Raw genomic sequence first — 22,673 nt, forward strand, 5'->3', positions numbered from 1 at the left:
AAAAATACAAAAATTAATCGGGCGTGGTGGTGCACGCCTGTAGTCCCAGCTACCAGGGAGGCTGAGGTACGAGAATTGCTTGAACCCTGGAGGCAGAGGCTGCAGTGTGCCAAGACTGCTGCCACTGCACTCCAGCCCCGCCTGGGTGACAGAGCAAGACTCCATCTCAAAAAAAAAAAAAAAAAAAAAAGAAAAAGAAAAAGATGAGCGAAATTGACAAACCTATAGCTAGACTGACAGGAAAAAAAGAGAGAAGACATAAATAACCAAAATCAAATGAAAGTGGGGACATTAATACTAACCTTACAGAAACAGAAAGGATTATAAAAGAATATTATGAGCAATTGTACACCAACATACTAGATAGTCTAGAGTAAATGGACAAATTCATAGAAATATACAAATGACTAAACTGACCCAACAAAATAGAGGAAATCTGAACAAGTAAAGAGATTGAACAAGTATCAAAAGTTTCCCAGAGAAAAGTCTAAAAGTAGACAGCTTCAATGGTTAATTCTACCAAACATTTAAAGAATGGACAAACCTTTTCAAACTCTTCTAAAAAACAGAAGATGGTAGAACACTTTCCAACTCATCTAAGAAGCCAGCATTACCCTATTTACCAAAGCCAGGGAAAGATATCACAAGAAAACAGCAGCCCATATCTCCTATGAATATCCAGCAGCATACTAAAAGGATTATAAAACATGACCAAGTGGATATATATCCTAGGAATGCAAGGATGATTCAACACATGAAAATCAATCAGTGTCATATACCACATTAATATAATAAAGGGGAAAAAACACAATCATTTCAATAGGTGAAAAAAAAAGCATTTCATAAAAATCCAATACTCTTTCATGAAAAAAAAATCCACTAAAACTGGAATAAAAGAGAACTTCCTCAACGCAAGTGCATTTATGAAAAAAATGACAGCTAATATCATACTTATGGTCAAAGACTGAAAGCTTTCACCATGAGATCAGAAAAAAAGACAGGGATACCCATTTTTACCATTTTTACACAACATTGTACTGAAGAGTTTAGCCAAAGCAGTTAGACAAGAAAAATAAATTAAAGGCATTCAAATTGGAAAGGAAAAGTAAAACGATGTTCAATCACAGATGACATGATTTCATATATAGAAAATCCTAAAGAATCCACAAAAAAGGCCAGGCACAGTGGCTCATGCCTGTAATCCCAGCACTTTGGGAGGCCCAGGCGGGCGGATCACCTGAGGTCGGGAGTTCGCAACCAGCCTGACCAATATGGAGAAACCCCATCTCTACTAAAAATACAAAATTAGCAGGGCGTAGTGGCACATTCTGTAATACCAGCTACTCGGGAGGCTGAGGCAGGACAATCGCTTGAACCTGGGAGGCAGAGGTTGCAGTGAGCCAAGATCATGCCATAGCGTTCCAGCCTGGGCAACAAGAGTGAAACTCCATCCCCCACCCCACCCCCCAAAAAAAATAATAAGAATCCACAAAAAAATCTATTCAAGAGTGGGTGTGGTGGCTTACGCCTGTAATCCCAGCACTTTGAGAAGCCTTGGCAGGAGGATCACTTCAGTCCAGAAACATAGCAAGACCCCATCTCTATTGAAAAATAAAAACAATTAACCAGGTGGATGGGGGCAAGCGCCTGTAGTCCTAGCTACTCAGGAGGCTGAGGCAGGAGGATCACTTGAGCTGGGAGGTCAAGGCTGCCCCGAGCCATGATCACATCACTGCACTCTAGCATGGGTGACAGAGTGATACATGTCTCAAAAAAATTTTTTTTAATATATTTGAGCTCATAAATTCAACAAAGCTGCAAAATATAAGATCAAGATATAATATTCAGTTATGTTTCTATATAATAGCAATAAACAACCTGAAAAGAAAATTTTTTTAAAAATCCATTTACAATCACATCAAAAAGAATAAAACACTCAGGAATAAATATAACTAAGGAAGTATAAGACTCGTACATAGAAAAATGTTTTGTACATTGCTAAAATAAATTAAGAACTAAATAAATGGAAAGACATGTCATGTTCCTGGACTGGAAGACTTAATACTGTTAAGATGGCAATACTCACCAAGTCAATCTATAAACTGAATGCGAGCCCTATCAAAATGCCAATAGCATTTTTGTGTAGGTGGAAAAGCAGATTCTGAAATTCATATGGAATTGCAAGGAACCTTGGATAACAATTTTTAAAAAGAAGAAAAAGGTAAAGAACTCATACTTCTGGATTTCAAACTTACTACAAAGCTATAGTAATCAAAATAGTGTGATACTGTCAAAAGAAAAGACATACAGATGAATGTAACTGAATTCAGAGTCCAGAAATAAACCCATACATCTATGGTTAACTGATTTTTTTTTTTTTTTTTTTAACAAGGATGCCACGAGCATTCATTGGGGAAAACTAGCCACATGCAAAAGAATGAAGTTAGATCCCTACCAAAACCACATACACTAATTAACTCAAAATGGATCAAGGGCTTAAATCTTAAGAGCCAATACTATAAAAGTCTTAGATGAAAACATAGGGGTAAATCTTCATGATCTGGGATTTAGAAATGGATTCTTAGATATAACACCAAAAGCACAAACCAAAACCACAATGAGATATCACTTCACACCCACTAGGATTACTATAATCAAAAACACAGAAAATAATAAATGTTGCCAGGGATGTGGAGAAATTGCTGATGGGAATATTAAATGGTGTCAATACTGTGAAAACAGTTTGGTGGTTCCCAAAAAAATGTGAAACATGGGCCAGGAACGGTGGCTCACACCTGTAATCCCAGCACTTTGGGAGGCCGAGGTGGGAGGATCACTTGAGGCCAGGAGTTTGAAACCAGCTTGGGCAACATAGCAAAATCTCATCTCTATGAAAAATAAAAATTAAAAAATTTGCCAGGCATAATGGCGTGTACCTGGAGTCCCAGCTACTCAGGAGGCTGGGGCAGGAGGATTGCTTGGCCCAGGAGTTCAACATTATAGTGATCTATAATCATGCCACTGCACAATCACCAACCCACACAACAGAGCAAGACCTTGTCTCTTAAAAAAAAAGTTAAAAAATTTTTAAAACATTAAACATGGAACTACCACATGATGAAGCAATTCCATATCTAGGCATATATGAAAAAGAACTGAAACTAGGTACTCAAGCAAGTATTTGTTCATAAAATGTTCCTAACTCACTACCCACCATAGTCAAAAGGTGAAAATCACCCAAATGTCTATGAATGGATGAATGGATAAACAAAATACAGTAGATACACATAATGGAATATTATTCAGTCATTAAACAGAATGAAGCACAGACACATGCTACACCATGAATCAACCTCAAAAACATGAAGGGAAAGAACGCAAATACATAAGGTTACATATTGTATGATTCCATTTATATGAAATAACCAGAAGATAGTTAAATCTATAGAGTCACAGAGCAAATTAGGTACTGCCAGGGGCTGAAGGAGGGGAGTCAGGAATGAATGCTTAATGAGTACAGGGATCTCTTTGGAGGTGAAGAAAATGTGTGGAACTTGAAAGGGGTGACAGCTGCACAACACTGTGAATGTTACATGTTACTGAATTATACTCCTTAATTTTTTGCCTGTAATCCCAGCACGTTGGGAGACTAAGGCAGGTGGATCACTTAAGGTCAGGAGTTCGAAACCAGCCTGGCCAACATGGCGAAATCCATCTCTACTAAAAATACAAAAATTAGCTGAGCACAGTGGCACACGCCTGTAATCCCAGCTACTCAGGAGGCTGAGGGAGGAGAATCGCTTGAACTCAGGAGCCAGAGGTTGCAATGAGCCAAGATTGTGCCACTGCACTCTAGCCTGGGCAACAGAGCGAGACTCCATCTCGAAAAATAAAATATAATAAAATGGTTAATTTTTATGTTAAATGAATTTCATGGAAGAAGTTAGGAAAGAAAAAAAGTAAGAAGGGAGGGAAAGGAGAGGAAGAATGAGGGGGAATGGGGGAGGGAGGGGGGAGGGGGAAGGGGGGAGGGAGGAAAGAGAGAAAAGAGAAGAGAGAAGGGGAAGAAGGAGGGAAGGGAGGGAGGGGAAGGAAGGAAGAGAGGGGAGAGAAGGAAGAGAGAAAGGGGAGGGAAGGAAGGGAAAGAGGGGAGGGAAGGCGGGGTAGGGGAGGGAAGGGAGGGGAGGGAAGGAGGGAACTAGAAGGAAGGAAAGGCGTAAGGAAGTTAGAAAGTGGCCATCTCTGCAACACAGCCAAGGGTAGAACAAAGTCATTGATGCACTGAAGAGCAAGTGTATCAGACGTCAGTGAAGTCCCTTAGAAGACATTCACTGCTACTCCTCTCATTCATTTCCTGCTTCACACTCTACTTTTCACATCTATTTTACCCATATATACTTTTTTCTCATATAAAAACGAACCGATGTCACCCTCTTCTATCTCCTCTCCCCTACTCAAGACCTGCTGGAGAAGTAAACACATGTGCTTTCTCTCCCCTGGGACTAACTATAAACATATCACCATGTACTTTAGAATCACAAATGACAGTACATTTTAAGTGCAAAAATAAAGTTGCAAAAGGAATGGTTCTTTACCTTTGCAAGTTCTCTTCTTAGCTCTTCCTGCTCCTCTTCCGAGAGGGTCTCTGTGGCACTGATCGTGGCAGCAACATCTTCTCCTTCCTCAGGGACTGGGTCTGTTCTCAGCAGACCTGGTTGGGGATTTAAACAATTTTTTAAAGTGCAAAATCTAAGTAAAATCCTTATTTAAGCTCCTCCACTGTCCTAGCCAGAATAAAGCCAATTAGAGTAGATCCACACATCTCATCTCTGGATATTCAAATGACCTGGCTTTCTCAGCAAAAGACAAAAGAAAATCTGAGCTGACCACTGGAAACCACCAAGCAGACTCTGCCAAAATATGAATTTAGAAAATATAGCATTCTCTTAGCTTCTGTTCATAGTCTCAGTCACAATATAGTTATGGCAGAAGAGTGAAGGGCCCAAAATGAGATCTTGCCGAGACTTTAAATTGCTGCAAAAGTAAATCAGTATAAATTAGATGAAAGATTTTAGCTCCTTCCCAGTAACCCAGGGCAGGAGTTTGCATATCTCTTCAGCTTGCTGTGGTAACCAAAGCCAACATTTCATAAACTCAGTAAAGGAGTAACCACTGAATGAACTAAATGTCCTAAGTAAATTTTATTCTGTTTCTTTCCATTAGTGGAGGCAGAAAACATCTTGTAAGTTTTTGTTGTTGTTGTTGTTGTTTGCTTGTTTGTTTTAGGAGGTAGAGACAGGGTGTCGCTATGTTGCCCAAGCTGGTCTTGAACTCCTGGCTTCAAGCCATGCTCCTGCCTCTGCCTCCCAAAGTTCTTGGATTATAGGCGTAAGCCACTGCCACTTCTTATAGCTTAAAAAATAATAATAATTTTATATATATCATCATATATATGCTGATATATATGATTTTATATATATATATATATATATATATATCATCCAGATACCCTTATAAAAGAATACTAAGGTATATGTTCAGAGACATGACCAACAGCCACATAGAGACATTCCACACTACTGAAGACCAATCACGCCGCACCCATTCCCCTTGGAACAGAGCCTGTCAGGAAGAATGACTGGAGAGTGACCAGGAGGCAGCTGCCCCTCAGATCTCCCCTCTTTTCCTGCCCAACCCTCACCCACAGGCTAAGATGAGGCCAGAAAGGCACCCCAACCTTGGGTGCAAAATTGAAGAGGCCACTAAAACACTCAATATAAATATCTTAATGGAATATTTTTTAAAAATCAAATTCAAAGAACCCATGATGAACAAAAATGCCAAAATTTTAAATTGAAGGATCAGTATTGCTGATACTTCATCTCAAACTCCAAAATGGCTCTGCATGAACAGCACTATTGGTAATCTCATCTTTATTTAAAATTGCGATATTTTATTCATGATTTTCTTTTACATTAATTTTTAAAAAGATTGTATTTGCATATTATTTGACAACTAAGCTTTTTGTCACCCCCTTCCTGGCCTCAGCTGCCTTACCCTAGGCTTCAGTTTAGTTTACAGGTTTGGGATTACAAAGTCTCCTCTGGCAACATATTTTTTTTTTTTTTTTTTTTTGCAAAGAAACCAGGGGAAGGTTTACTCCTCTGCCTGCTCTTCCTGCCAGTGAGCATCACAGCCACTGCAGTTGTTCCCTGCTACCCCCCAGGACCATTTCTGAGAAGTGCCAGTTCAGCCACAGCAGCAATGTGGCATCCTGCCCAACGCAAGGCGCCAGGGAGCAGACACAGAAGAAAAAGGAAGGAGAATAACCACACTGTGGAACAAGCAGCCAGCGTCACAGCAAACATTAGAGAATTACATGAATCAATGAGATGATGCTTATGTACATGGTGTACAAGTTACAAAGGCACTTGGTACAGGCTCTACTGTACACTCACTGATTAATAGTAGTTAATAATTATAATAATAATCATCAGCATGGCAGCACCAAAATAGTGCCTACCTGGAAAGTACCGAACTGTTAAAGGCATAAAAGTAACACAAAAAATTCAAAAACCACAAATCGGAATGGCAAAAAACATGATTAAGCTCTTGACTGCATATAAAATATTTAATAGGTACAATCAGCAGGTAGAAAAGCTCAATGCATAATTGCATCTGCAGGTCTTCCTCTAAAATATCTGTGAACAGACTGCCCAAACAATATTTCTATAATAGAAATCCGACTGTATCACTCTTCAGCTTAAAATCCTTTGGTGGTTCCTTACTGTTTTCAAAGCAAAGTGTGACCCCTGAGGTTGGCACATAGCCCTTACTGGACCCGTCTCCTGCTAGCTGGCATTGGCACCTCTTACTCCAACTCCTGCCAAATCACACCGTGAACAAGGTGCTGTACTATGTACTGTCAGAAACCATTTCCCAGCATCTGTGTGTGCTTGTAAATCTATCCTCTATGTCAGATTATGTGAAGAAAGTTGTATGAGATTGAAACTGGGAGTCAAGCATGCAAGTAACAATCATATAAGGCAACACAGTAAGAACCATAACAGAGCTACCTGTTAAACATTATTTTATTTTTAATGTTTGTATAGAATTCCAAAGTTCTCCAACTAGAACAGATCTCCAAAACAAAACAAGCAAAACTCAGGTACCAAATCATTACTTAAATAGCAAAGACTCTTTCATGCTTTTTTGATACACACTCTTTGGCAAATCTACTCAAACAAGGGGAAAAAAACAGTATCTGATTGCTAACAATGCTTTATGTATACTGCCCAATTCCAAAAAGAATCCAAGGGGATTCTGGTTCTATTCAAGTATGCGGCTAGGCTATCAAGGAAAATAAATCTCTCAGAAAAGAGGATGACGGGTTGTCCAGTTGGCTTCAAGTCTGCCAGGATGACCTTGAGATTTTATATTCAGCATCTAAGAAAGTTTGTAATGACATGTTCTGCTCTTTCCACATTAGCCCATAGGTGGCAGCAAATCATTATCATTAAAATTAAAAGGTGCAGTCTGGAAAAAAAAAAAATTAGAAATTAAAGAACATCAAGGAAGAACAGAATGGTAGATACCAAAATCACCAGCAAAACATCACAGTCATGCCTTGAGAAAATTATTAACCACAGCCACCATGACAGAGTGCATTCCATTTACAGACAAGTCCGAATTAAGTGTTTTAAATACTTATGTGAAACACTTCTGTGAGGTGGGGATCCCTGTCACCACTTACAGATCAGGAACCTTAAGCTTACAGACATTAAGCAACTTTCCCAGGTTAACACACCTAAATATTTGGTGGAGGTCAGATTTTAAACCTAGACGGTCTGATGTAAAAACAAATACTTCAAATCACTGATCTGAAAACAAAGACAAAAGTATGAGGCTGACGGTCAGACCTGAAAGGTATCTAGAAGCAATAACAAGACCCTAAAAAGTGAAAGAATCTGGCAAACTAGATCAAAAGCAATCTTCATTAATTCCAACTAACGTTTCCCCAAACCTGGGAATCCAAATTTTGCCTTATATATTCCTCTAGATATGATCCTGTTTCTTGCATGTTCAGTAATAGTATAGTATTTAATATGAAAATAGAGTCTGGCTTTTGGGAGAAAAGATTAATTTCTCATTCACAACATGAAAGGTGGAAAATAAGAACATTTAAAAGTATAGATTATTGAAAACTATAATCCAAAACTTATTTGTTCATTAATTTTAGTGTTTTTTTTTTTTCTCAGAATCTGATGGAAAGCTGTTTTTAAAAGACAAAGATGGTGGGGAAAATACAATTAATATCTACTGACATCTACTACACCAGCCACCGTGAGGGGAAGTCTACATGTTATCTTATAAAAATAAAAACACCCCATAACCACCACCTGAGAGGAGTATTTTTTTCCCACCAGGAAACTGTGGCCCTCTAAGGCTATATAATTTGCCCAGAGTTACAGAGGCAGGATTAATACTTGGGTCTTTGTGTCTCTCGACTCAGCTCCTTCACGAACATCTTCTTAGAGAAATATCAATGATCATGGCAGGACAAGGAAACAGGGCCTAGTCTTTCTTCATAGAAACGTTTTACTTTCCTGAGGGTCTAGGAACTTGTGGGGATCCCTGGTTTGAAAGTCACAGATAACATTATCAAACACAAGTGACTGAAAATGAGTGATAATTTCTTCCATCAGGTTATTAACATTTTAGCCATTGCCTTAGTTCTGTTCATCTAGCTGTGCAAACAGATTGTCAGCCTGTCTTCAGTTCCATACATAGGATTCCTAAAGAGCTTTAGGTGGGGGAGTGACAAGTCTAGACTTGTCTTTGGAAAAGTCCTTCCGGCAAGCTGGATATTGGGTGGCCTGCCCTGGGAAGGGTCTAGAGTCCACTGGCAGGGCGATGCATCTCGCCGATTCCCAGCTGAGAGTTCTAGTGTCTCGGGGGTAAGGATGGCGAAGACAAGCAGAGACACATCCCATCAATCTGAAGATACTTTTTACATTTTACATCTTTGAGATGCACTGTACAATTAATCAGCCAGTCATTGTGACGTGGTTATCACCTGCAAACATACTTCAAAATTTGCAAAATGGCTTAGAAAATGCCAGGTCCAGTTACAGACGTCTCTTAAGAAAGGCTGCACCACAGACATTTTATGTGAGGAAAATAAATCAGTAGAATAGACATAGATTACCCCAAATTGAAAAGCAATTCAAATAAGTTAGATTATGGGTGTGAAGACATTTTAGGAGATGTTCTTTTTTATTTTAGAAAATATGCACAGGAGTGTTATGATCTATGATCAGGGTAAACGTTTGAATAAATCTAAAAAAGAACTTCAATAAATGTAAAATTTTTGGCCAGGCACAGTGGTTCGTTCATACGTGTAATCCCAGCACTTTGGGAGGCCAAGGTGGAAGAATCACTTGAGCCCAGGGGTTCGAGACCAGCCTAGGCAACAAAGTGAGGTCCTGTCTCTACAAAAACTCAAAAACCATTAGCCAGGTATAGTGGCCTGCACCTGTAGTCCCAGCTACTCAGGAGGCTGTGGTGGGAGGATCGCTTGGGCCTAGGAGGTTGAAGCTGAATGAGCTGTGATCGTGCCACTGCACTCCAGCCTGGGCAACAGAGCAAGACCCTGTCTCAAAACAACAACAACAAAAATTTAAATAAAAATTTTTAGGGGGCTGGGCATGGTGGTTCACACACACCTGTAATCCCAGCACTTTGGGAGGCAGAGACGGGCAGATCACTTGAGTCCAGGAGTTCAAGACCAGCCTGGGCAACGTGGTGAAACCCCATCTCTACTAAAAATAATTTTTAAAAAAGATTTAAAACAAAATTTAAGTGATGATAAAGCAAGGTTTTTTTTAGTTTAACTATCAGCATATTTTATACTTAATGAAAAAAATAGTAACATCTTATAATCTGTGGTGTCTTGGATTTGATGAAATACAACACTTCAAGGCTTCAGAGTCCTTGTGAATAATGTGCGGAAGACGAAGTGGAAATGTGTGTGTGCCAGTGTGGTCAGAGCAGGGAAAGGCAGAGCAGAGTGACCAAGAACCGGAAAGAGCTTAGTCCTGAACACATCTCTAGTTCTAGACTATAAAGTCCTGATGTCACTTTCTTATCTTTCCGTCTCAGAACTCACAGTGCCTAGAACAGAGCCAATGTTAATATTGCATCTGAACTGAATTATTCTTTAAAGATTTAATTAAAGTAACTCTCTCTTTACTTTCCCATGCATAACCACCCATTTGCCACATACTTTCACAGATTTCAACCAGGGAAAGCAGCAAAAGCATTTTTACTAAAAATGTAGAACCTACACTTAAGCCATAAATAAGAGTTGAGGAAGACCTCTCTCTGCTTGGGTGCAGCCCCAACCCCCCTTTGGAGCACCCACTTAAATGGTTCTCTTCCCTCTAGTTCTTCATCTTTGACTTTTATTCCAATTATGACCAAGTGCTTCAAGACTTTCTAAGATTATTGATTAAAACCTTTTTGGCCATTGTCATACAATTTTAGATCTGAAAGAATTCTGAATCGTTTAAGTCAGCAGTCCCCAATGTTTTTTGCACCAGGGACTGGTTTCATGGAAGACAATTTTTCCATGGGGGTTGGGGGTGGATGGTTTTGTGAGGAAACTGTTCCACCTCAGATCATCAGGCATTAGATTCTCATAAGGAACGTGCAACCTAGATCCCTCGCATGTGCGGTTCACAATAGGGTTCATGCTCCTATGAGAATCTAATGCCACCACTGATCTGACAGGAGGCAGAGCTCAGGCGGTAATGCTCACTCGCCTGCCACTCACTGGTTCCTAACAGGCCACAGACGGGTACCAGTCCACCACCTGGGGGTCAGGGACCCCTGGTTTAAGTCGAATGCTTCATTATACAAAGATGAGAAAACTGAGGACAGATTTTTAAAAGAACAGAAAAAGACAAGATGAGCTTTGAAATTAGATGATGCTGTGAGTTGAACTCTGCTGCCTTTAAAGATGTCTTCAATTTCCTAACCCCTGACAACAATGAATGTGTCTTTATTTGGAAACGGGATTTCTGCAGATGTAATCAAGTTAAGATGAGGTCACACTGGATTAGTGAACTCTAATCCAATGGTTCATGTCCTTATAAGAAGGAAATTTGAACGCAGAGACTCAGAGAAGAGATTATGTGAAGATACAGAGCGCAAAGCACAGAGAACATGCAGAGATTGGGGTGACATCACTACAGAACAAGGAAAACCAAGGTCTGCAAGCAACCACCAAAAGCAAGGAGGCAGCAAGGATTCATTGCCCTGCATGTTTCACAGGGAGCAAGACCCTGCCAACGCCTTCATTTCAGACTTCTAACCTCCAAAACCGGGTGATAAGCCACCCAGAATGGCTACCGCAGCCCCAGGAAAATAATTCCAATGGAAAGGGGCATAAACACTGATTCAGCCATTTACTAGTTGGTTGCTCTTCTTTAATCACATTTATCTTCAAAGAGCCCCAAGCCCCTTACCTGCAAACAATGGGTACACACAGGGATTTGCTGTTTCCCCCAGGTTCCATGCCCTATAACTTGTCCTGGCAATTGCTTCTCTCTCCTTTCATCTTTCCTGAGTCTTGGCTCTCAGGTCTCACTTCCTCACTGCCCATTACTCTTCAACCCCCTGCAACCCTGTTGCTGCCCCTTCCACCTCCCTTCCACTAAGGACAGTTCTGGGTCACTACCCTCATCTAGCCATACCAAGGCCATCTGACATTGAACTGCAGTCTGAAATCACCATTCCTCTCCTCCCTCCTGGTTTTTCTCTTCCTACCTCTCTGAGATGTCATGGCTCCATCTCACTCTCTGGACATTCACTTCACTCCTTGCCTCCAATCCTGCCCTCCTGCCTAGTTTGGGCTGTCACTGTGTGTTGCTTAGATTCCTACCCCTAAGCTCCTTGCCAGTCTCTGACATCTGCAAATATTCCTCAACCCGCCCCAACAAAGAGCTTTCTAGAGTGCATATCTGACGATGCCACTCCTGTGCCTTAAGTCCTTTGATGGCTTCCCAGCTTCTTGCAAAGCTCCTCACTCTGGACAATTTGGCCCCACTCCCCAGCATCTGCCCCATCTCCTGCTACTGCCCTCACCAGCACAACACTCCCACTATACCCTCCAACCTGCAGTTCCTCCAGAAATACATGCTTTTTTTGGTTTTTTTAAGAAATGTAGGCCGGGCACAGTGGCTCACGCCTGTAATCCCAGCACTTTGGGGGACCCAGGCAGGCAAATCAAGAGGTCAAGAGATCGAGACCATCCTGGCCAACATGGTGAAACCCCGTCTCTACTAAAAATACAAAGATTAGCTGGGCGTGGTGGCGTGCACCTGTAGTCCCAACTACTTGTGAGGCTGAGGCAGGAGAATCTCTTGAACTTGGGAGGCGGAGGTTGCAGTGAGCTGAGATCGTGCCACTGCACTCCAGCCTGGCGAGAGAGAGACTCCATCTAAAAAACATATATATATATATATATATATATATAAACTTGGCCAGGCGTGGTGGCTCATGCCTGTAATCCCTGCACTTTGGGAGGCCGAGGCAGGTGGATCACTTGAGGCCAGGAGTTCGAGACCAGCCTGGCCAACATGGTGAAACCTCAACTCTACTAAAAAATACAAAAATTGGCCAGGTGTGGTGGCACACACATGTAATCCCATCTACTTGGGAGGCTGAGGCACAAGAATCACTTGAACCCGGGAGGTGGAGGCTGCAGTGAGCTGAGATCACCCACTGCACTCCAGCCTGGGCAACAGAGCGAGAGCGAGAAAGAAATATCGAATGAAAGAAGGAAAGAAATAAAGGTATTAACTCAAAAAACAAAAATGTTTAAATGTACCTCCCATAGTTTTTGGCCCATTTAATTTTTTTATTATGGTAGAATATACAACAAAAATGTATCATCTTTAACCATTTTTAAGTGTGTGATTTGGTGACATCAATTATATTCACAATGTTGTACAACCATCTCTGCTGTCTCTAAAACACACTATTTTTCGTGTGTCTTTGCACATATTATTTTCTCTGCCTGAAACCCCACCCCGATTTCCAGGTCCCACTCATTTCAGTAAGTCAAAAGTGTCTCCTACTCTTGGGGGGTCTCCCCTGGACCGCATGACCTTGGCTGAGAAACAGTCCTTGGCTCTGGGAAGAAGAACCTACAGTCCAGTCTATTGTATAGAATACAGACTGCAGCTGGGCAATACTTGGACTTCATGCTCCAATCCTGTGTCTTTAGCCTTAGCAGGGTCTCTGATGCACGGTATCTGGCACACAGCAGATGCTTGTCAACACTGTGGATAAATGGATTATAGGAAGGTATACAGTCAAGTTAGAGGGAAAGATAAGAACCCAGTCTCCCTTCATTCTCTCTCCTTTTATCTCGAGCTTTTTATTTTATATATTGCATTCTCACTTCATTGTTTTTACCTAGGAAAGTTCTTCTATTTAAAGCAGATGTGAAATGTCACTTTCCTAAAGAAATATGACTTCCATCTCATACATAATCTGTCCAAAGATTGTCACTTTTGGGGGCAGGTCACCTACCTTCATATTACAGGAAAAGAGTGTGCAGTCAAATGCACCATGGTTATACAGGTGGGACACAAATGTTATCACAGAAAGAATATATCAGCTGTCCCCCAAAAAATTCAACTAGGAGGAAAAAAGATGCCAAAATAGAGTCTAAGATATCTGCTATTTAGCCTGAATGTTAACACTGCCTACCCAAGAAAGAATCCGTTAACATATATTTGAGCCCTGGAAGCGTCTCTGAAAAATAAAGCTGCACATGCCTTTCCTACACAAGTCTTCAAAGCAGCACCAAAAACTTTAAGACCAGAGTCGCGATAAGAAACTTCAGTATCTATGACTGTTTTATTTAAGCACAAACGAGAGGAAATATGCATCCCCCTTTTTAAACCTAGAGGCATAAAAACAGATTTAAACATATAATTCAAAGTATCTTAAGTAGTGGTAACATCCAAAAAGATCACAGGATGTTTTTTCCCCATGTAAGTCTGTGCCTGAGGCTCCCATTCTCTGTGCCTTGTTGTTTTTCTGGATGTAATAAAATCCCAGAAGTGGAAGGAATATTTGCAACTCCCCACACCACAATGGTTGTCTTCGGGAGACCCAAAAGACTAAGCATCCAGTTAAGGCAGCGCTTCTCAGGCATGCACCACGGGCCTCACACGGTGGATGATTGTGGCGGGGACTGCCCTGGCCATCTTCCTGTGTAGCATCTCAGGCCCACTCACCAGATGTCAGTAGCAGCCCCACACCCATACCCAGTTGTAACAACCAAAAGAGTATCTACAAACATGGTCAAATGCCCACAGTGGGGCAAAACTGTGGTTGAGAACCACTGGCTTAAGGCAAGGGAGCATCTGAGAGGACATGACAGCCAGTACCTGCTGTCTGCCACTGAGTGCCTTCAGAAGAGAGGGATGCAGCAGCTCAGGCCGTGACAACTTTAGATTCTTAAGGCTGGAATTTTCCCATGTGTACCCATGGCAAGAACAGTAAAACCTGAGGGGAAAAATGAGTTGGGTAACTGTAGTCAAGGTAGCAGGGAAGAAAAAAGCTGAGAAAACTTGATCCACTCCATTTAAGGGAAGACCCAAGCTCCTCACAAGCGTAAGGGGACAATGTCTGGGTTTGTTTTTTGTTTTTTTTTGGTTTTTTGTTTTGTTTTTTTTTTTGAGAGGGAGTCTTGCTCTGTCACCAGGCTGGAGTGCAGTGGTACAATCTTGGCTCACTAGAATCTCCGCCTCCCAAGTTCAAGCAATTCCCCTGCCTCAGCCTCCCGTGTAGCTGGGACTACAGGCGTCCACCACCATGCCTGGCTAATTTTTTGTATTTTAGTAGAGACAGGGTTCACCATGTTGGCCAGGATGGTCTCGATCTCCCGACCTCGTGATCCGCCCGCCTTGGCCTCCCAAAGTGCTGGAATTACAGGCATGAGCCACCATGCCTGGCCAATGTCTGGGTTATTAAAGAGTAAAGGAAACAGAGCAGGAGTGGAGGGGCTGCACTAAGGCAAAAAGGGAAAGGAGCGCTTGGGAGCCACTTAGGGTGCAAAGTGCTCCTGGACTCAGCTCTGAAAGCAGGACCCTGAACAGTGGTCAGTGTCCCCACCCAAGACAGAAGGTCACCTCCCAAAGCTTCACTTCACAGAAAGAGTAGACAAAGAAGAAACGATCCTCAAGGTAAAACACATTAGTATTTTCAAATGCTTTACTTGGTCCTTCCAGGTATTTCTAAATGGACCCTTAAATCTCTTTCATTTTTTTTTTTTAAAAAAAAGAAAAAATCTTCAGTCAATTACTTCAGAGCCATCTCCTCTCCCCACTGCTCTGCTCCCCTGCCCCCAAATTAAGTATAAAACTAGTAACTGGGACATTCCAGAAAAGAGTGACAGAGGTCAGCGTTGGAGAAATTTCAGAATCCCCTGAGAGGAAGTCTCTTCCATCCTTAAATTTCCTCTCTAGGAATACGGAAATTCTACATCTCTTCAATTTGACTCCAGTTTTTATTTTGTAAACCATAGCCATGTTTGCTATTTAAGACCGACGCAATCATGAAAAACTTTTAAGAAGTGGTAACCACTTCTCTAAAAAGAAGTGAGAATGGGGGGGCGGCAGGGGGCGGCTGGGCCACGCGGGGCGCCCGGGCTTCGTGCTCACGCCGCCCGCCGCCCCCAGGACGTGTTCCTCATGATCCGGCGCCACAAGACCACCATCTTCACGGACGCCAAGGAGTCCAGCACGGTTTTCGAACTGAAGCGCATCGTCGAGGGCATCCTCAAGCGGCCTCCTGACGAGCAGCGGCTGTACAAGGATGACCAACTCTTGGATGATGGCAAGACACTGGGCGAGTGTAGCTTCACCAGTCAAACAGCACGGCCACGGGCCCCAGCCACAGTGGGACTGGCCTTCCAGGCAAATGACACCTTTGAGGCCCTGTGTATCGAGCCATTTTCCAGCCCGCCCGAGCTGCCCGATGTGATGAAGCCCCAGGACTCGGGAAGCAGTGCCAATGAACAAGCCGTGCAATGAGGACCCCCCAAGAGGCCCATTTCCCCCAATAAAAGAGATTTGGGAGACAAAAAAAAAAAAAAAAGAAGTGAGAATGACACAGAGTGAAAATCAAAAAGGGTAAAACAGAATGAAAAGAACTATGAGCTAAGGAATTTCAGTTTGATTTTTCAGTCTTTCTAGAGTTTCAAATCCGATCGCATTAAACTAAAATGTCAGATTTTTCCATTGCTCATATTTCCTTAAGTCACTAGAAATAACCAAAGGTGCCATTAAGCCAAGGCTGCATCTTCCTGTACATTAGAAAATTCTCCCCAGCAATCCCATTACTGGGTATACACCCAAAGGAATATAAACCATTCTATCACAAAGACACATGCATGCGTAGGTTCATTGCAGCACTATTCACAATAGCAAAGGATGGAATCAACCTAAATGCCCATCAATGATAGACTGGATAAAGAAAATGTGGTACCTATATGCCATGGAATACTATGCAGCCATAAAAAAGAACAAGATCCTATCCTTTGCAAGAACATGGATGAGCTGGAGGCCATTATCCTTAGCAAACTAACACAGGAACAGAAAACCAAACAGGGCACCTTGTCACTTATAAGTGGGGGCAAAATGATGAGAACACACGGACACAAAGAGGGGAACAAATGACACTGGGGCCTACCAGAGGGTGGAGGGTAGGAGGAAGAAGAGGAGGAAAAAAAGGGGAAAAAAATCACTACTGCATGTCAGACTTAGTATCTGGATGATGAAACAATCTGTACATCAAACCCCTATGACACATGTTTACCTATATAAGAAGCCTGTAAATGCACCCGTGAATCTCAAATAAAAGGGTTTTTTGTTTGTTTTGAGATGGAGTCTCGTTCTGTCGCCCAGGCTGGAGTGCAGTGGTGGGATCTCAGCTCACTGCAATCCACTCCTGGGCTCAAGTGATCCTCCTACCTCAGCCTCTCAAGTAGCTGGAACTACAGACGTGTGCCACCATGCCCAATTAATTCTTTTATTTTTGGTAGAGATGGGGTTTCACCATGATGCCCAGGCTGGTCACAAACTCATGAGGTCAAGTGATCTGCCTCCCTCAGCCTTCCAAAGTGCTGGGATTACAGGTATAAGCCACTGCGCCCAGCCAAAAGTTTTTTATAAAAAAAGAAAATTCTGGCCCAGCCTCGTAGCTCATGCCTGTAATCCCAGCACTTTGGGAGGCCGAGATGGGCGGATCACGAGGTCAGGAGTTCAAGACCAGCCTCGCCAATATGGTGAAACCCCATCTCTACTAAAAATACAAAAATTAGCAGGGTGTTGTGACACGCACCTATAGTCCCAGGTATTTGGGAGGCTGAGGCAGAAGAATCGCTTGAACATGGGAAGCAGAGGTTGCAGTGAGCCGAGGTTGTACCACTGCACTCCAGCCTGGGCGACAGAGCAAGACTCCGTCTCAAAAAAAAAAAAAAAATCTTAAGAGGAAGATAGATGCTATATAAATAACATTTGGGATATTATCCTTAAGGGTGTTCACAGAATGGAAGAGATAATGCAACAAAAGACCCCAGCTGTGAGACCCTGGTCCTGATAATGTTCAGCCCAAAGATGGAATAGAATGTTGAGATCCAAGTGGCGTATAAAGTATCAACAAATTATTCCCACAGTAAAACACTTGACCAAAGGAGAACTTAAGCCTTGAATGGCTAATCTGCTCTATAATATCCATTACCAGAGAGGCTGAGATGTTGCGGTCTAAAAAAAACAAAAAACCAAACCACTAGCTTAAGAATTAAGAGACGAATGCTAGTCCCATCTTAGCCTAACTAAACTTTGTGAGTTGAGAACATCACATACATCTCTCAGCCTCAATCTTCACATCCGTAAACTGAACTGGAGTGTGAACTACTCCTTAACCAGTGTCATTCATTCATTCATGCAGTCCACAAACAGTTTTTGAGCCATAATGTCAAGCACTATTCTTGGTGCTTGGGGAAACAGAGGTGAACAAAAAAGACAAACAGAGCTTATGTTCCAGATTCTGAAACTATTATAAATCGGTGTTTTCACACTATGGGTTGTAAAATCCAGTTAGCAGAACCAGATGAGCACTTTAAAAGAAGAAATGGCATAAAATAGTATAAAATATCAGAGTACATCACACATAGTAAGGAGAAGTTCTGGTTCATAAAATTTTGCTTCAGTTACTGATAGATTCTTATATTTGTGAGGATTGCGGGTAAGGAGGTATAAAGCATTTCTGAATATGGGTTGGTTGTGTCAAAGGAGTTTAAAACTCCCTAATAAAAGGCTTCATTTTGTTTCAGTCACTGTCCTCATCCTAACCTTCACTTTAATTACTTCTTAGGAACATCCTGCCCATAGATAAAATCTCATTACTTTCCCATTTGCCCCATGATGGCATTCTGGATAAATATCAGAGATATTTTTCATTCTTTTCAAATCAGTATTCCCAACCTCTCTGGGTAAGATCCCTTCTTGTATCAGTCCTTCTTGTCTGTATTACTTGTCTGCTGATTAAGAAAATACATAGTGGCCAAAAGCCACAAGAACTTTAAATGGATTCATAATGTATTGGTTCTAAGAGCTTCTACATAGAAATTCAAAGAGTGCAAACACACGGAGGACACATTATTCATTCCATCCACCAACCATGTTTGATGTTCAGACGGTGTGCACGCTTCTTATGCCCTGAGGGGTCATGGGCACAGAGATGAGTCATCACTCTTCCAGGTCCCCACTTTTATTTGGCCATTTTAGAATCACTGTGTTCTTACAGATGACTGCTGAGGGCGGTTTCTGCTTGTTTTAATGCTTGTTCACCCTCTTTTCTTTCAATTAATGCAAACTACTAAACCTAGCTACATGAGTTTGTTTTTCATTATTGTTATTCATTTGCTTTTTAATAATTTTTTAAATCTCACAACCCCAGGTTCCTTCAAACAGCTAACAGGAATTATGAAGATAATCTTTCAGAAGCTGCCTAGAGGCACACCCAACGCTACAACTGCCCTGGTTTTGACAGAAAACATCCCAAGGCAGCCATGACCGTAACTTGGAAAATGAAAGGAGGTGAAACCAAGAGACAAGAAGGGTAGAAGGGAACTAAAAGAAGCAAGCAGTGTCAATCTTCCTGGGAATCTGGATGCTTGCACACCCATCAAGGTCCACCTGAAGTCACAAAACCACAGCCCCAGCTTCTCAAAGGTTCCCTCCCTCCCAGGCAAGTCACTTGAGCTTCAGTCCATTATCAAGCTCTAACTTCCCCATTCTGTGTGGCCCCTATTAAATTATACATAAAATTTATAAGTTAGAAGGGGGCTGGGCAAAGGGGGAGCCCAGGCCCCCTTATTACACAGGTCTGCGGGGTGCCACTTGGGCAAGGCAAGGTCAGCACTGGAGAAAGTTTCCTGGCAATCAGAATCCGCCAGCAGACATCAAGCTGCTACCTCCTGCCCCCAACTTCTACAGACCAGCTCTACCCCTTCTCTGTTATATTCAACATTTTCCTGTTCCTGGAAATCCTAGCCACTTTTGGGGAAAGATGGCTACCAGCTGCAACCAAGAGAGGAATGTTGCTTCACACATCCCCACTGTCAGCAAATACACAAACCTAAAATACTTAAAACTACGTTTCATGCTGTCACCTTTACCCTGTTTTTTTCTAGGTTACCCATTTTTTCAGCTTAAAATGAACAAAATGTGACCTGCTCTTCATTAATAAGGAAAAAATTAACTTCTTCTGGAAAAACCTGATTGCTTATTTGGCAAATTACAGAGAAGGTCATTTAACCAGTTCCCAGCATTGGCTATGAGACGAGGGACCCAGCCGGGAGGATGGCTAAGCTGCCTCTGGCTTTCTGCTGCCTTGTGCTGATAAAGGAAAGGCCTCCTTGATGGTGCTCCTGGCCTTCAAAGCAATCTCATACTGGCAGGGATGAAGGAATAACTGCTTCTAAAGGTACAGCAATTTCTAGTTTTTCTTTTAAAAAAAAAAATCTCTTGCCTAGCAATTTCTGTAAGTTGCTCTCAATATTCCATAACAAAACCCAGGACAGTCATTAGCAAGACCTTGAACTGAGTCAGTGCTTAACCATCATTTTACTAAAGAGAAAAATCAGGAAGGTTGTCGTAAATTACCTAAGCAACTAGAAACCAAGGACTTCAGATTCCTCCTTTTTTGTTATTTACCAGCTCAACAAACTCAAAGTGAACTTGGAATATCTATCAATGGAGAAGTCTACTGATCATATAAATAGTACTAACTTTAAAATCTAAGTATACACATATTCTAAATATTTAATGAGCCATCTATCTCTGTACTTTGAATCTAGAATAGCTTATTATCTAGTTACAACCCTCAACACCACCCTGGTACATCTTTACACTAATAATTTTAAAGCCAGGCAAATCCCAAGTTATGTCTAGGTTTTATTCCAAACAAACTTAACTTTACGAAATCAGTAGTTACCAAATTTCTGAAGAGTAGGTGATCCGGGTGGAGATGAATTTCCACTAGGAGACAAGTAGAGATAGCTTTTGTTCACTCCTGCATCAAAATCAAACGGGGACTGGTAGTCCTCATATAAGTCCATTTCTCTACAATCCATTCCAGACAAACGCAGAACGCATGGCTGTCTAATCGCCTGACACCATCCTTCAGTTGAGTGCCGCTTTGGCCATATTCCCTTTGTAGGGTGCAACTTCACGGAAGAAATCAACCCCAGGAGTTAGAGGCCCTGGCTTCCGGGCCCAGGTGCCAGCATTTCCTTCTGGGAGCCTTCACGCCCCTCCTGATAAGCAGACCTATTTAATAAATGATTTATCCTGAGCAACCTTAGGAGGGGCTCTATTCACCACCTGGTGTTAATTTCCATCAACAATGAAAAACCTGGGCAGGGAGCAAGCTTTCCTCAGTCAACAAAGAAGGGCAGGGTTCTGCAATATGGCCCAGATGTACAAACAGTTCAGGCAAACATCAGACACTGGCTGACTTAAAACAAGAAACTACAATTTATTAAAAAAAAAAAAAATCAGCTGACCATGACCACACCAGGGCAGACTTAATCTTCTAGGACAAGGAGGGATTACCAGTCAGTAATCTCCACAAATGCCATCTGGGTGATACTTTTTTTCCACCCTGGATTACAGTAAAATTCTGAAAGCCAAGCTTCCTGGTTTAGCAATCAGCTTTCTAAGCACAACTTGGTATAAAAATAAAGCTGTATTTCCATGATTACTTTATCTAATGTGGAGTCTGGCTGAGTGTCACAAAAACTTCAGACTGACTTTTCTTTTCTCCCTTTTTTTTTTTTTTTTTTTTTAGAAAGCTAGTGCTTCAGTTACATGCACTCAAAGGAGAAGAATCTACTTTGAATAGAAAGCTCCCGGGTATTCCCACACCTTCTTTGTTTGTCTAAGGCCATGGCTCTGCAGAGCCGCAATAAACCTGCGTGCCCACCCTGCAGAAGGACTGGGCCACAGCTAGCTTGTAAAACAAAACTAAGTCACCAAATTTATTTCCTTTAACACAGTCTCTTAACAGAACCTTTCCATGCTGACTATGGCCTTGGCTCAAGCAACACCAATTGCAGCTCCTGCTGGTTCTACTAAGGAGGTAAAAATAAAGGTGACTCACCTTCAGGTGGGCAATGATCTGTTACTGCATAATAAAAAAAAAAGGCAGTGTTCTAATCTAATCTAAAAGGCAGTTTTCAAATCTAAAAAAAGAGCTCAGATATACTCTCCTTGGATTGGAAGCAAGTATGAAACCTAATATATTTTAAGCATTAAAAACATCAGTATGTGTCGTGTATAAAATACATATGCACCAAGATGGTCTGTATTCATCTTGTGATTTTTTTTTTTACATACAGAATATATGCTGGATGATTTTTTTTTATTTGTTATTTTTGTTAGTCTCATGTTGTACTCTATTTATGGTACGTCTTTTTTTGTTTTGTTTTCGATACAGAGCTTCGCTCTTGTGACCAGGCTGGAGTACAATGGCACAATCTCAGCTCAGGGCAACCTCCGCCTTCTGGGGTCAAGTGATTCTCCTGCCTCAGCCTTCCAAGTAGCTGGGATTACAGGCACCCACCACCCACCATGCCTAGCTAATTTTTGTATTTTTAGTAGAGATGGGGTTTCGCCATGTTGGCCAGACTGGTCTCAAACTCCTGACCTCAGGTGATCCGCCCGCCCCAGCCTCCCAAAGTTCTCGGATTACAGGTGTGAGCCACCACGCCCAGCCTATGGTAAGTCTTTTTTTTTTTTTTTTTTTTTTTTAAGTTTATTTTTAACAAGCAAAAAATCTGTATTTTTCTCCCAAAAGGTACCAAGATTTGGGCAACTATAAATGTTTCATTCTATACTTAGAAATAAAATAAATGGTTTCTTTTTTATCATTATCTGAAAGAATGGATTGTCTGGCTTCTTGAAATCCATGGCCTCTTACTGAGACAGGAAAGGCATTGGAGTTATGTCCCTAGACTAGAAAGAGTGTGGTTCATGAGGTCCCTGGCCCTCTCCATAACTCTGCATTTGGTCACTAAATACTGGTAG

At 41.7% G+C, this 22,673-nt stretch overlaps 2 protein-coding genes across 8 annotated transcripts in view; one reads left to right on the forward strand and one right to left on the reverse strand.

Moving 5' to 3' along the window:
- The window catches only part of TPD52 (tumor protein D52), a 140,376-nt gene that overhangs the window by 28,817 nt on the left and 88,886 nt on the right, over nucleotides 1-22,673 (reverse strand). For 4 of the 7 annotated variants that reach the window (XM_058444609.1, XM_032759902.2, XM_032759900.2 and 1 more), the window contains exon 2: nucleotides 4,596-4,711. In XM_058444609.1, coding sequence (XP_058300592.1) covers nucleotides 4,596-4,711 — 116 coding nt within the window. Of the gene's footprint in view, nucleotides 1-4,595; nucleotides 4,712-20,580; nucleotides 20,814-22,673 lie in introns of those variants that run through there. The other 3 variants (XM_032759904.2, XM_032759905.2, XM_032759903.2) reach the window with 3 other exon arrangements.
- Nucleotides 15,684-16,112, forward strand: LOC131384252 (elongin-B-like). Its single transcript, XM_058444358.1, has one exon. The coding sequence runs from the start codon at nucleotides 15,684-15,686 to the stop codon at nucleotides 16,110-16,112; it is 429 nt and encodes a 142-aa protein (XP_058300341.1).

The sequence above is a fragment of the Hylobates moloch genome, unplaced genomic scaffold (assembly GCF_009828535.3).
Source record: "Hylobates moloch isolate HMO894 unplaced genomic scaffold, HMol_V3 SCAFFOLD_9, whole genome shotgun sequence".
Lineage (NCBI taxonomy): Eukaryota > Metazoa > Chordata > Mammalia > Primates > Hylobatidae > Hylobates > Hylobates moloch.